Source organism: Gracilinanus agilis, chromosome 5 (genome assembly GCF_016433145.1).
Source record: "Gracilinanus agilis isolate LMUSP501 chromosome 5, AgileGrace, whole genome shotgun sequence".
In the NCBI taxonomy this organism is placed as follows: Eukaryota; Metazoa; Chordata; class Mammalia; order Didelphimorphia; family Didelphidae; genus Gracilinanus; species Gracilinanus agilis.
In genome coordinates this window covers 305,452,992-305,466,004 of record NC_058134.1, presented here as the reverse complement: position 1 = coordinate 305,466,004, position 13,013 = coordinate 305,452,992, and the positions used below count along the sequence as shown (strand labels likewise).

Genomic DNA, 13,013 nt, shown 5'->3' with positions numbered 1-13,013 from the left:
GGGCTGAATGACTGAACTTTTTATTTTTACCTGAACTTTTATTATTTCTGCCACTCTTAAAATTTCACTCCATCTGCCATGCGTTAAGAATGCCAGAAAAACAAATCCCATTACAACTGTATGAATACACATCCATATATGTACAAATATAGTCATACACAAAACAAATTTCTATACTAGCCATGTCAAAAAAAAAAAGAGAGAAAAAATGTATGTCGGTCTGTACCCTTTGTCTATCAATTCTCTATCTGGAGGTGGATAATGCATTTCATCACAAGTCCTCTGGAAATGTGGCAGGTCATTGTGTTGATCAGGGATACCAAATCTTTTCAGAGTTGATCATCCTTACCGAATTGCCATTACTGCATAGTTTGGTCTGGTTCTTCTCACTGCTCTTTGCAAGCAAGAGGGAAGAGAAAGAATCAAGTACCAGCCATTTGAGTCTCTGCCCAAATTTAAATGTTTATGTATCTCTATCTAATTCCTGGCTTTGTTATTTTTGAAGCAAAAATTAGGATATAGGGTCTATTTATGAAACAGAACCAAGTAGAGTACATTTCAGTGTTTATCACTGGACAGGCTTGGGAATAGGAAATTCAGGAAACAGCAGAATTTAAAAAAAATTAAAATTCTGAGCCTCAGTTTTTGTAATCTGTAAAATGGGGATAATAATTTCTGTATGACCTCTCTCACAGAGTTTCAATATAGAAGGTGCCTTGTGAACCTTAAGCTACCTTGGAAGTGAGTTATTTTTATTTGCTTTTCTGAGTTTCAGTTTTCTCATTTGCAAAAGGGGGGGGGTGAGATTATATATATATATTCCCTGCTCCCACCCCCGGCAGGAAAATACTTGGAAAATCTTAAAGATTCATACATTCACTCTCTCTCCCCAATGCCAACAAGCAAGGGACAGGACAGATTGGAGATAAGCAGAGAGTGGAGAGAAGTCACCAGAATTAAGGAGACTTGGGAAAGGTTTCCTAGAGAAGGTGGGATTTTAAACTTGGACTTGAGAAGAAATCCAGGAAGTGGAGATGAGGAAGGAGAGCATTGTAGGCAGAAGAGACAGACTATGAAAATGCCTGGAGTTAAAAGATGGAGTCTGTTCTCCAAGGAATAGCCAGGAGGTCATTGTCATTGGTGGGGAGTGAGGTGAAGAAACCTGGAAAGGTAGGAGGGGGTCAGGCGTGAAGGGCTTGTTAAGAGTTAACTTTTAACTTTAAAAGCATTAAAGGCTGCAAAAAAGACAAGATCATCAGTAACTTTGCTATTTTCAGCTTATTTTCTTGGTTGTTACTAGTTTACCAGATAGTCTGAAGGCTGAGAGCTCTGAGAACCCCCTCCCCCTGCTGATTCAATTGACCCTTGAGATGCTGATAGCTTAAAGACTTACCTCAGGCTTGGGCATAAGCTTTTGACCTCACTCTGAACTTGTTCAAGTCAGGGGCTGATCAAATTCTAGCCCCAGGTTTAGGCTCAAGTTTTTGGTGTTCTTGATTCAATCAGGCACATCCTTGATTGTCCTGTCCTGGATCTCCATCCTTTGTTTTGGGCAAAAAGATTGGGGGGGGCTCCCCCTGAGAAATGGGTCCTCACCCTGAACCATGGATTATGTCCTCATCCCAAACCCAGACTGGGATTCTTGGCTTTGCTCTAGAGGTACCAGCATGAATCAGCCCTCTTCAGCCCAGATTGCCCTGGGCTGCTAGACTTTTCCACAGGTTTAAATTTCAAGGGGTACGAGTTGGCTTAGACCACTATTTGCCCAGGCAGGATCTCAGGGTCTGCGCGTAAGTTTGGAACCTGTGACAGCAGATAAGGGGGTTGTGGTTTGCTCTTGGCTTGCTCTTTACTACCTGCTATAGCCTCCTGCTAGCTCTCTGCCTACCTTTTGGGTTTTTCTTTTCTTGAAGGTTATTTTACTCTATCTCCTTGTTGGTTCTTTCACTCCTGTATTTGTTTTGTGGTGATATTTTAATCTTGGTCAGAGAGGATGTTCATGGTGAAACAAGAGCTCCTGCTCTAATTACTCCTCCATCTTGGCTCCCAGTAACTTTGAAAAGAGCAGTTTTGATGAAATGATGAAGTTGGAAGCCAGGCATGGAGGAAGTTAATAAAAATACATACAAAATTAAAAAGTTAATAAGACAGTGAAAAAGAGCAATTAAGTCTCACAGTGGATAGAAAGCCAGGCCTGGAGTTAGGAGAACCTGGGCTCACCTCAGACACTTCTTAACTATGTGACCTGACTCTAGGAAAGTCACTTAGCCCCCATTGCCTAGCTCTTGCTTGCCTTTCTGTCTTATAATTGATACTAAGATAGAAGGTAAGAGTTGAAAAGAAAGAGAGAGAGAGGAAGCAAGGAAGAAAGAGAAAGAAAGGAAGGAAGAAAGAGAAAAAGGAAGGAAGGAAGGAAGGAAGGAAGGAAGGAAGGAAGGAAGGAAAGAAGGAAGGAAGGAAAGAAGGAAGGAAGAAAACGAAGGAAGGAAGGAAGAAAGAAAGAAAAGGAAGAAAGAAAGAAAAAGAAAGGAAGAAGGAAAGAAAGAAAGAAAAGAGAGGAGAGGAGAGGAAGCAGAGGCACCTATTGTAGGTGGTGTTTTCAAGGAATTTAGCCACAAAAGGCAAAAGAAATATGGAGTGATAGCGAGATTAGATAGACCAATTGAAGAGTTATTGAAGATGAAGGAGACATGGACACATTTATAGGCATTAAGAAAGCAGCCAGTAGTAGACAGAGAAAAATTGAAAATAGTGATAGGCTGCTGGTATAACCTATCTCAGGCTATTTATTGCCTAGTGGGAGTGGGGCACCAGGGAGATGAGTGTGAGCAAGAAAATCTGAATCCTAAAATGTCAGAGAATAATTATCAAAAATTGTTTCTACGTGGAACTGAATAAAATTATTTTTAAAAAATGAAAGAAAATAAGTGATAGAGTGGTGATGCCAGAGGAGACAGTCTGTTGGAGGAGATGAGATGGAATGAGATTATTTGTGCAGATGGAGAGGTTGATCTTGGTAAAGAGTATGGCCATCTCACCATGTCAGATGGGGGGAAGGAGGAAAGAAGGGCAGAAGACCCGTGAGTGATGGGAGATGAACAAGAGGGGAGAAGAGGGAGTTGCCCGGGAACTCTGACCTGCTCCTCTGCCTCCAGGCTGGAAGGGATGTCAGAGGCATCAGGTACAGCCCCCTTGCCCTCTAGTTGAGGAGCCTGAGACCCTGAGAGGAAGCTCTAGAGCACCACACTGCCATGAAGCATGGGGGAATATCTTGGGGTGGGGAAGAGTGTTATTCATGCTGGTGATTTCATTAATGTTCTTTCTCTGTCTCTCATAGAAAGTAAATACGTTGAAATTGAAGAAGAAAACGAGATGATCTTTCAGAAATCCAATAACATCCATGATGTGATGGTAGGATTACATAGATATATATATGGCTTGTAGTGATGCCCATGTGTGTAGATGTAGAGATGAGCATGTGTCATAATCATGTCTTTATCTTTCTCTGCCACATTTTAGGATGTTTCGGATCTCTTTGGCACGCATGCATATCCTTGTAATGATGGAGGTTTAGCTGCTTTTGTCAATGAGGGAGTGCCTGGCTGAGGTCCCACTCCGCTTGGAGGCCTGTGGGGGACTCGTCTCAGTGCTTCCTGACCCCACTGGTCTTTGCTCCAAATTGTTTAGTTGAATTAGAATTTGTATGTGTTTTCTGCCAATTCCTAGGTGTGACAGCGTCAGACTTGCGAGCACTGCCATGTTCATACTGTCCTAGCTTTATACTTCTGTGGGAAGATGATACATCCCTACTGGGCCTGCGTGGTTCATACTTTATCTTCTCTGAAATTCCCAGCAGGCAGAGATCCGACTTGGGTGCAATGAAAGTAGCCTTAGGATGAGGACGTCCAGTGTAAGAGAGTATCTTGCTGGGCACGCTGCCCCAGTCGTTCTCCTCTGAGCCCAGAATCACTGGACAAGGCCTCTGCCCTGGGCATAGGCAGGTGACCAGGCTAACACTGGAAAGGATCTCCATCTGGTAAAACCCGGAGTGAGGGAATAGAAAGAAGCCATTGGACTCCACCATCGTAAACTCTTAATCTTATTGCAGGGGTTGGAGTTCAGCTGGGTGGCTCAGAGGGTTGAGAGCCTCAGACACTTCCCAGCTGGGTGACCCTGGGCAAGTCACTTACCCTCCCCCCCCTTGCCTAGCCCTTACCACTCTTTTGCCTTAGAACCAATATCCAATATTAATTCCAAGATGGCTTTTCCCCCATCTTATTGCAGATGAGCATGTCCTTGTCTTGAGGCAGAGTGGCACTCTGGACGGGTGGTACCCCCTCCTCTCCTCTGCCCGCCTCCTCCAGTTCTAGCCTGAGGTGAGGGATGGGTGAGGGGAGAATCCTCATCAATAAAACGAGGGCTCTCTCATTCCTAAATTCCCTCCCAGTTCTAAAGCCTGATCTGGGACCTCCCAATGCCCTCTGGAGCCCTGTTTGAAGGGGATTGGGCGGTTTCTCTTCTGAAGTTTCCCCCATGCTGAAGTGGGAGAAAGCTGCCCCTGGGGCTAATAGCAAAGAATGGCAAACTTGGTTCACTTGTTAGTTTCTGTACTTTTGAGCAACTTGGCACATTTCTTCCTGGCCCCAGAAAAGTGTTTAAAGGACTCTTGACTCTCTTTGTTATTTCTCTTGTGGTGTGCTAGATGACGTGAGGAAATGGAATGCCAAAAGACAAAGGCCTTCCCCGGGTGGACGATGCAGAAATAATGACTTTGGACAGACGGCAGGGTTTGGGGATCTGCCTTTGACCATCTGAGGAAGCGGTTCAGGCTTTCAGGCTCTCTAACCACATCGCTTTTTTCCTCACAGACTAAGTCCAAAGTACCATTTCCCCCCAAGTGTCCCCCAGCATTTTTAGAGGTTTCTCCATCGTTCCACCTAAAAGAGTCCTAAGAAAGGCTCTGCCTGTTGCCCCTGTCTCCATGCCCAGCATCTAGCTCTGCTCCCTGTTTGTGCTTTGACTTTTAAGTGTATGACCTTTGAAGATGTCTTTGCTATTGATAAAGAATTTTTTTGTGCCAGTCTAGGTTGGTAAAAACAGAAATCCCTTACTTTCTTTGGACTATAAAGAGGGATGTGGTGGATTACCACAACTTGAGTGGCGACCAGATGTTGAACCATTACGGAAAAACAGCTTCTTTTACCACCAAGGTGAGTGCTTCATGGCAGTCCTCAGCGGAAGAAGCGTTAGGAACGAATGTGAAGCTTCCCGCTCTGCCCTCTTCCCCTCCCTCTGTATGGAGAACGCGCCATTGTTAACCGTCCTGGATTTGATTTTGACGTCAATGAACAAAAGGAGTTTTAGGTTGCCTGCCGCTTTACTAAAGGCACCCACGGGCGGGCCCCTTACTTCTTAACTGAAAATGTTTATACTTCAATGACCCATGATCAAAATAGATTCTGACCTAAACTAGTTCATGAGAACATGGAAGGGAGAGCCACCATGACCTTCAGCCTATATCATGCTACCTCAGTGGGTGTTGGGCTGGCAAGGGAGCCTGCTCGAGCCTTTCCCAGAGTGTCAGGACCCTCTGGCCTTCCCCCTGTGCCCAACTCCAGGCTTGTGGCTAAATGGCTCCTCTGTTGGGTGGTCTGTCCCTGGCATCACTGCTTCTCCCATCCTGGGACTTTCCCTGTTACTTATTATTAATATTTATTGACTTATCTAGTTCATTATTTCCAGTGTGTAACTACAGAAACTAAAACTAAGGCAGAAGAAGCTGCTCTGGCCAGAAACAGATTTCACTTGGCGGCCGGATGTCTGTGAGAACTCTTTCTAGGCTTATCTAGGTGAATTATTGAGTGGCAGGCAGATAGGCAAGCAGTAGAGTCAGTGTTCTCCTCAACAAAATGGGTATGGCACTGCTTCCTTGCCCACCCCATAGGCTTCTGTGAGGAAAAATGAGACAATGACAATAAATTGGGGGTCACAAATGTGATTCACTGCCAGGGCTTTGGAGACCCCACAAGAGACAAAGGAAGAGGTCAGACCCCACAGCAACCCCACGGGGCAGAGGATACAAGGACAGGATGTCCCCATTTTGCAGTTGGGGATAATAATACTTGTGTTCTTTGCATCATGTATCTTGATACTATCCTCACCCTTTGGGGCCTCCTTCTGTGAAGAGCTTAGTCTCTAGTGGCCCCTGCCCAAAGACTACAGGGTTGGTGCCCTGGGAGAGAAGTGTGAGAGTGAATTATCTTCAGCAGTCAGAGGAGTGAGCCATAGCATAAGCTCTCCACTCCTCCTCTAGTCTCTGCAGAGAGGATCCAGTCTTGTTCCTCTTCTGCCTGCCTCCCTCCACCCTTCCGCCATGTTGAGCATTCACACTCTAGTTGCAGAACAAAGAGCTGAATGGTTATGTTTCCCAATCCCTAGTGCCATGTCTTGTGACTGGGGCTGTGAAGGAGAACTAGTCCAGAGGAGAAGAGCCTGTAGCCTTTTGTCAGTCCAGAGTTAGAGCTCTTCCAGTCAGGCTGCAGGGTATACTAGACAATGAATGGACTCTGCTGTGGTTCAGAAAGAATGTGGCTAAGTTGGAGAATGTCCGGAGGTGGTGCTGAGGATGGGGAGAGAAAGCGGGTACATGCTCTAGAGAGGGAGGGACCAAAGAATCTAAAAGAAGCCTGAAGGGGCCCAGGAGTGCACTCTTCAAATATTGGAAGGTCCATCCCATGAAAGAGCCATTCACCTTGGCTGGCCTGGCTCCAAGAACCATAAGTAAGGGCAGAAGTTTCCAAGAGTTCAACTTAGGGCTCAATGTCAGGAAAACATGAGTGAAAGCCAAACTGGCTGCCTGGGGAGGGAGTGCCTTGGGGAAGCATGTGGTGGACAGCACCTTGGGCCTGGAGTTGGGAACTCTAAGGGGTGCACTCTGTAAGGGATAAAAATTAAAGGGTTGGCTTAAATATATGAGAAATATGGTTGCCAGAAATTATTACTCAAGTCAGAAAGACTTTTTATGGTAGTTTATTTACAAAAGGAGAAAGAGTGAAAGTAAGGAAATCAGAGAGTAGATATTTACTCCGGCCACCAGGCAGGGCTTCAGAGGCCCCAGCAAAGGAGGCCCAGAGGTAAATTAAACAAAGGTTCTAGCCATGAGGCCTCCTCCAAGATGAGGGGCCTCTCCAGAGACTAGTATCTCCAGAAAAGCCAGGAAAAAGAGTCAACCTTTTCATTCACTCACGTGGTACTCCTAGAAGAAAGATCCAAGAGCAGTCTGGAGGTCCCAAGCCAGAGCTCCTTCAAGGTCAAGTTTGAAGGCGAAAGATCTGGTCACAGGAAGTTCTTGCCACTTTTAAAGACCATTCCTTTCGTGACTTCCTGTGTCTTCCTCTCACTTTACGTGGACTAATTACAGGTAAAGCTTTGCTTAGGACTGCCCAGGGGCCAGTCAGTTGATTCTGATTCTTCACCCACTATCGCACATGTAGGTCACAGACCTCCCCATACTTAAGGATAAGTGGGGTGTATACTCTTCTGGTGATTAAATCTAAAAATGGGCAGGGGAGAGTTAATTCCATCTTCACAACTCTTTCCTTGGACTTCTCATAGTTGTGGGATCCTGGCTCAATTACTCGATGCTTAGTCTTTTCCTCTGTAAAAAGGGAGTAATGGTGCTTATCTCATAGGGTGGTTGTCAACTTGACTGCTGTCTCCTCAGCCTTTCCCTATCCTCCCCTCCTAGCTAAGACCCTCATTCCCACCTTCCTGGGCTCTGACACTAACCTTTGCCCACCCTTCTCACTTTCCCTGTCTGATGCATCCTTCCAACAGATGGATTTGCTCACCCTAAGCTCCGTGAAGGTAGAGGATCCCTTTTTGGATCTCTAGTCCCCAAGTCCCAGCACATAGTATGCACTCATTATGCAGGTGTGGATGATAATCTCCTATATTTGTTTTTTGAAGATTGGATTGTGCATGAACATGAGGAACCTGCCATGGTATGTCCCAGCTAATCCTCACACGTTCTTCCCTCGTTGTTATGGTCTTTGCTCTGATGGTGAGAAACAGGAGTTCCTAGGTAAGCATATTAGTAGTTCCTAGCAATATTTTCATGTTTTTGAGAAAACATCCCTTGTGGGGCCTGTCCAGGTACCTGCAGGTGGCAGGAGTAGCCTAGGGCTTGTGAGTGGGGGCTTCTGGTGGCTTTTCACTGGCCCATGTGTCTCCTCGTGCTGTCTCCTCCTCCCTTTGTGATTGTATTTTGGCCATGGATATGGGCCATTGAAAAGAAGTGAATGAAAAGGCACGTGAGAGAATGAATGATTAATAAGAGAAGAGGAGAAATGATTGATAGTAATCTTTGGTTTTTACATGGTTTGACAACAGCCACAACCTTGAGCATGTGTTAATGATGGGTGATTTATGCTCAGAGATACTGATTTCTCTCCTGGCTCTGGGTCCAAGATGTGAATCTGGGGAACTTCCTTCTGGCCATGAGAATTCTAGGTCATTGCAGGGTTCTTGAGCAGCCAACAGACATTCTGAAGGAAGCCATCATAATCATCATCATCATCAGAGCAATTCCTCAAGGCTAAAACTTAGAAAGCCTTCTTGGAGGCAGCTGAGTGGCTTAAGTAGATTGAGAACCAGGCTTAGAGATGGGAGGTCCTAGGTTCAAATCTGGCCTCAGACACTTCCTAGCTGTGTGACCCTGGGCAAGTCACTTAACCCCCCCATTGCCTAGCCCTTACCATTCTTCTGCCTTGGAACCAATACACAGTATAGATTCTAAGATGGAAGGTAAGGGATTAGAAAAAAAAGAAAGCCTTCTTACACAATCTTTGTTGCCCATGGGCAAGCAACCCCCATGTCTGCCCAATACTCTCCTCCATGCTCCCCTACCATCATTACTGGCACCCGACAGACACCCTTCCTGGTCAGATGCCCATCTCTGGTGGTCAGTCTTCTTTCTGTACAACCCTTCAGGGCCATATACTTGCTGCCCCACTTTTCAGATAATTCAACTGAGGCTCATGGAGGTTAAGTAGCTCATCAATGGTCCCACAGCAAAGTCAGAAGCCAAGATCTAGGTGCATAATATACTATGGGGAGGTCGAGGTGGGCTTCATGAAACTCCACATTTTTTTCAGAGGAAAACTAGAGTTCTCAATCTTATTTAATTTATTTATAACTTATTTTATGAGTCACAAATGTTATAAATTATATTTTATGGTATACATTTTTCATAAATTCTAACTTCTTTGTAACTTTATAAGTTCTAAGGCTTATTTAAATGACAATTTTCCTTTGAATACGGGCCAAATTGTGGTTGGCAACTACAGATGTGATTGGATTTTCCTTGTACTCTCCGTATGGTAAACTCCCAGTTCAACAGAAGGAAAACATTCAGCAAGAAGCATCAGATCTTTTTGGGTCACCACCTGGAGAACTCAATGAGTCACACCTTGTGCTGCCTGTGAAAGGCCAGTTTCTTTCAGGATCGTGTTCATAATCTCCATAAACTGGACAACTTGGCCCCTCTTGACCTTTCCAGACACCAGCATGACTGACTTACTCGGTGTCCTTCCAGTATGACCCTCCATCTCCCAACTAAAGTTATTTACTTGTCGTCTCCCCCAGTTGAATGTCAGCTCCTTGGGGGCAGGCCTTTTCGCTTTTCTTTGCTTAGTGGGTTAGTGCTTAGTGTGCTTAGTGGGAAGCCTGCCACATAGTAGGTGATCGATCGTTGGCTCGGCATCCCTCGTCTGCTCCCCAGATCCTCTTCTGTTTTCTCTCAACAAACCTTCTGCCTTTTGTGTTGTGTTCAGATGACCCCCAAATCTATATCTTAAAGCCCTAATCTCTCTCGGAGCTCCAGGCCTTTTCGGCCCGCTGCCTGCTGAACACCACCTGGATGTATTTCCAGCACAGCAGGTCCAAAGGCCAGCTCGCCATCTTTCCCTACAACGTACCTTCTTCCTAACGTTGCCATTTAGGTCGAGGATGAGGTTGTGCCAGTCATTCAAGGTTGAAGCCTCGGTCATCACTGGCTTCCCTCGCTGGCCCTTACCTAAATAGTTCCCAAGTCTCTCTCATTTCTGTCCTCTTCTCTCATGGCCGAGATCCTCCCACCTGGGCGATCCCAGTCATTTCCTCATTGGTCTCCCTCCTCTTAATCCATTTTCCACATGGCTGGCAAATTAATATTCCCCAAATATAGATTTAATGATACCATTTCTCTGGGAAAAAACTCCCTCCTGTCTCTACTTTTAAATACTGACTCGGTGCTCTCGTTCCTGCTACTTCCCACCTTCTCGTTCATCCTCCTCATCGGTCAGCTCGAATTGCCTGTCCCCGGTTTCCAGTGGTATTTTACTTGTCAGATCCAGTGGCCTCAGTCTCCCTGCTCATCCCTGCCAGGCAGGCACCCCCTAAAACAGCCCCCCTTCCTTGCCCTCTACATGGGGTCTCTATTATCGACTTCTGGGTCTTTGATTATTGTTTCCAGATCTTCGGGTCTGGCTCCAGTATGGCTCTTGAACTCCAATCTTACATCACCAGTCATCTGCATGGCCTCCCAAATGGACAGTGTCCAAAGCAGAGAGCCCACTGCTCTTTGGAGCTTCCTATGTCTGCATGTGTGTCTATTTATCTCTTTTAAAAACTCCCCTCACCTTCTGTCTTAAAATCAATACTATGTACTGGTTCCAAGGCAGAAGAAAGGTAAAGGAACGACAGAGGGGGTTAAGTGACTTGTCCAGGGTCATATAGCTAGGAAGTGGCTGAGACTAGATTTGAACCCAAGACTTCGAGTCATAGCCTGGCTCTCAATACATTGAGCTATCTAGTTGCCCCAGCTTCCTGTTTCTCTTGAGGGCACTATGATGCTTCCATTTCTTCGAGATTCAAAACCTTGACATCATCCTCAATTGGGTCATTTGCACAGCTATCACTTTAGTCCAGGATATTACAAACTGGCCTCCCTGCCTCAAGTCTTTACGCTCTGCAATCTATCCTCCATGCAGTTGCCCAAAGGATGTTCCCAAATCACAGGTTCGACTGGGTCATGTCCCTGTTTAAGAAACTGCAGTGGCTCCCTATTGCCCTCCAATCAGCGATAGAGTCCTCTCTCTGGTATTCTACAGCCTGGTTTCAGCCTCCCTTTCCAGCCTAATTATTTATATAGGATTTCCCTTCACACACTCTAAGCAGTCATTGTCAGTGCCAATCTGGCTGTTCATCAGACATTAAAGTCTCATTTCCCACCTCTGTGCCCTTGCACAGGCTGACCTCCGTGCTTCGAATACCCTACATCCTCACTGTTGATTCTGAGAGGCCAGAATTGCCTTCGAGCCTCAGTCGAACACCACCTCCCATGAGAGGCTTGGCTTCTTCTCAGTTTTTGTGCCCATTTCCTCTCTCCAAAAAATGTACCTTCTGATTAGTTTGTATGTGCTTCATATGAGCTTATCCCCATCCATGTGGCTTCCCCGGATAACACTGAAGCTCTTTGGGACAAGGTGGTTTTGTTTATTTATTTATTTTGTAGCCATTTTATTTTTATTTATTTTTATTTTTTTTACATTTTTAAACCCTTCACTTCTGTGTATTGGCTCATAGGTGGAAGAGTGGTAAGGGTGGGCAATGAAGGTCAAGTGACTTGCCCAGGGTCACACAGCTGGGAAGTGTCTGAGGCCAGATTTGAACCCAGGACCTCCCGTCTCTAGGCCTGGCTCTCCATCCCCTGAGCTACCCAGCTGCCCGCCTGCATGTGTTTATTAAGCACAGTGTTTAATAGATGCTCTGAGCCCTCCTCCCAAGCTTATTTTACAGCCTTTCTTCCAGCCCAAGTGACCTACCGACTGCTGCCCACAATACACATCCCATCTCTCCTCTAGCACCTTCACACCAGCTGTCCTACTATGTGCCGGCCGCTGTGCTGAGTACTGGGTGTACAAAAAGAGGCAAAAGGCCGGCTCTGCTCTTAAGGAGCGGAGTGCTTAGTGCCGCCAAGCACGGGGCTACGCAGCTAGTTCAAGACACGTACAGGAGATGCCCCCACAAAGCCCTTCCTGAGTGCGCCCCGTCTCTCCTCACAGCTCATATGTACTGGCTCAAGCAGATAGATACAGACTTTGTGTGGCCTTTGCCGATAGCTGGTTCCCAATAACTGTGAGTGAAGTTCAATTGAATTCTTTCTAGTGAATTGAAATTCCCGGCACGTGTGTATGTCGTTCACCCCCCCCACCCCGAAGAACCCCTTCACGCTCCGTCCAATGGGAAGACAAGTTGCCTATTTCCCCTTTTCTTTTCCAGAGGACTTCCGGCGGACAGCTGCTTCTAGTATCCTTAAGTGGGTTGTCAACCACCACAGTTACAACAAAAACAAATACAAGATCAAAAAGGAAGAAAGTGAAGAAGATTTGAACCGAAACAAAGGTATTTGGGGCAGTAATAACAGATGGATTTCTTGTATGGTGGGAAAAAAAGTTAAGACTAGCTACTCTCACCAGGAGTCCTGAAGGAGATAATAGTGTTCCTGCTCAAGAAGAGGGGAGACGGGGCTAACCAGCAGCAGAAGGGACCCAGAAATGCTCAACTCCATGGATCTCCATGGATTTCTGTGGCTTTCCAAGTGTCTCCCCCCAGTCTCTTATCATCCCCTACGAAATGGGAAAGAAACCAAGCCTGTCCGACTTGTTCACAAAGGCGGACATTTTTAGTTGTCATTGGATTGTGACTTTTTTCCCTCCTAAAGTGAGGTATAAGCAAAGGACTCAAAATGCCTATGAGAATCTCATGGACCTGGGTGGGAGGTAGTTTCAGGAGTCCCAGGATTTCTGAAGCTACTAAATATTGAAGGGAATTTCTCGGTATTAGGGAAGAGAAAGCATCCCATCCTTAGACAACACTACCAGTAAAACTTAGAGTTAGTACGCTCTCTCTCTCTCTCTCTCTCTCTCTCTCTCTCTCTCTCTCTCTCTCTCTCTCTCTCTCTCTCTCTCTCT

The 13,013-nt window shown here is 45.8% G+C and overlaps 1 protein-coding gene across 1 annotated transcript in view; it reads left to right on the top strand.

Annotated features, from left to right (window-relative positions):
• The window catches only part of TTLL8 (tubulin tyrosine ligase like 8), a 111,621-nt gene that overhangs the window by 17,794 nt on the left and 80,814 nt on the right, over positions 1-13,013 (top strand). Inside the window, exons 5-8 of the mRNA XM_044679286.1 lie at positions 3,338-3,411; positions 5,082-5,210; positions 7,969-8,083; positions 12,322-12,444. Of these exons, the coding sequence (XP_044535221.1) occupies positions 3,338-3,411; positions 5,082-5,210; positions 7,969-8,083; positions 12,322-12,444 (441 nt within the window). The remainder of the gene's footprint in view (positions 1-3,337; positions 3,412-5,081; positions 5,211-7,968; positions 8,084-12,321; positions 12,445-13,013) is intronic.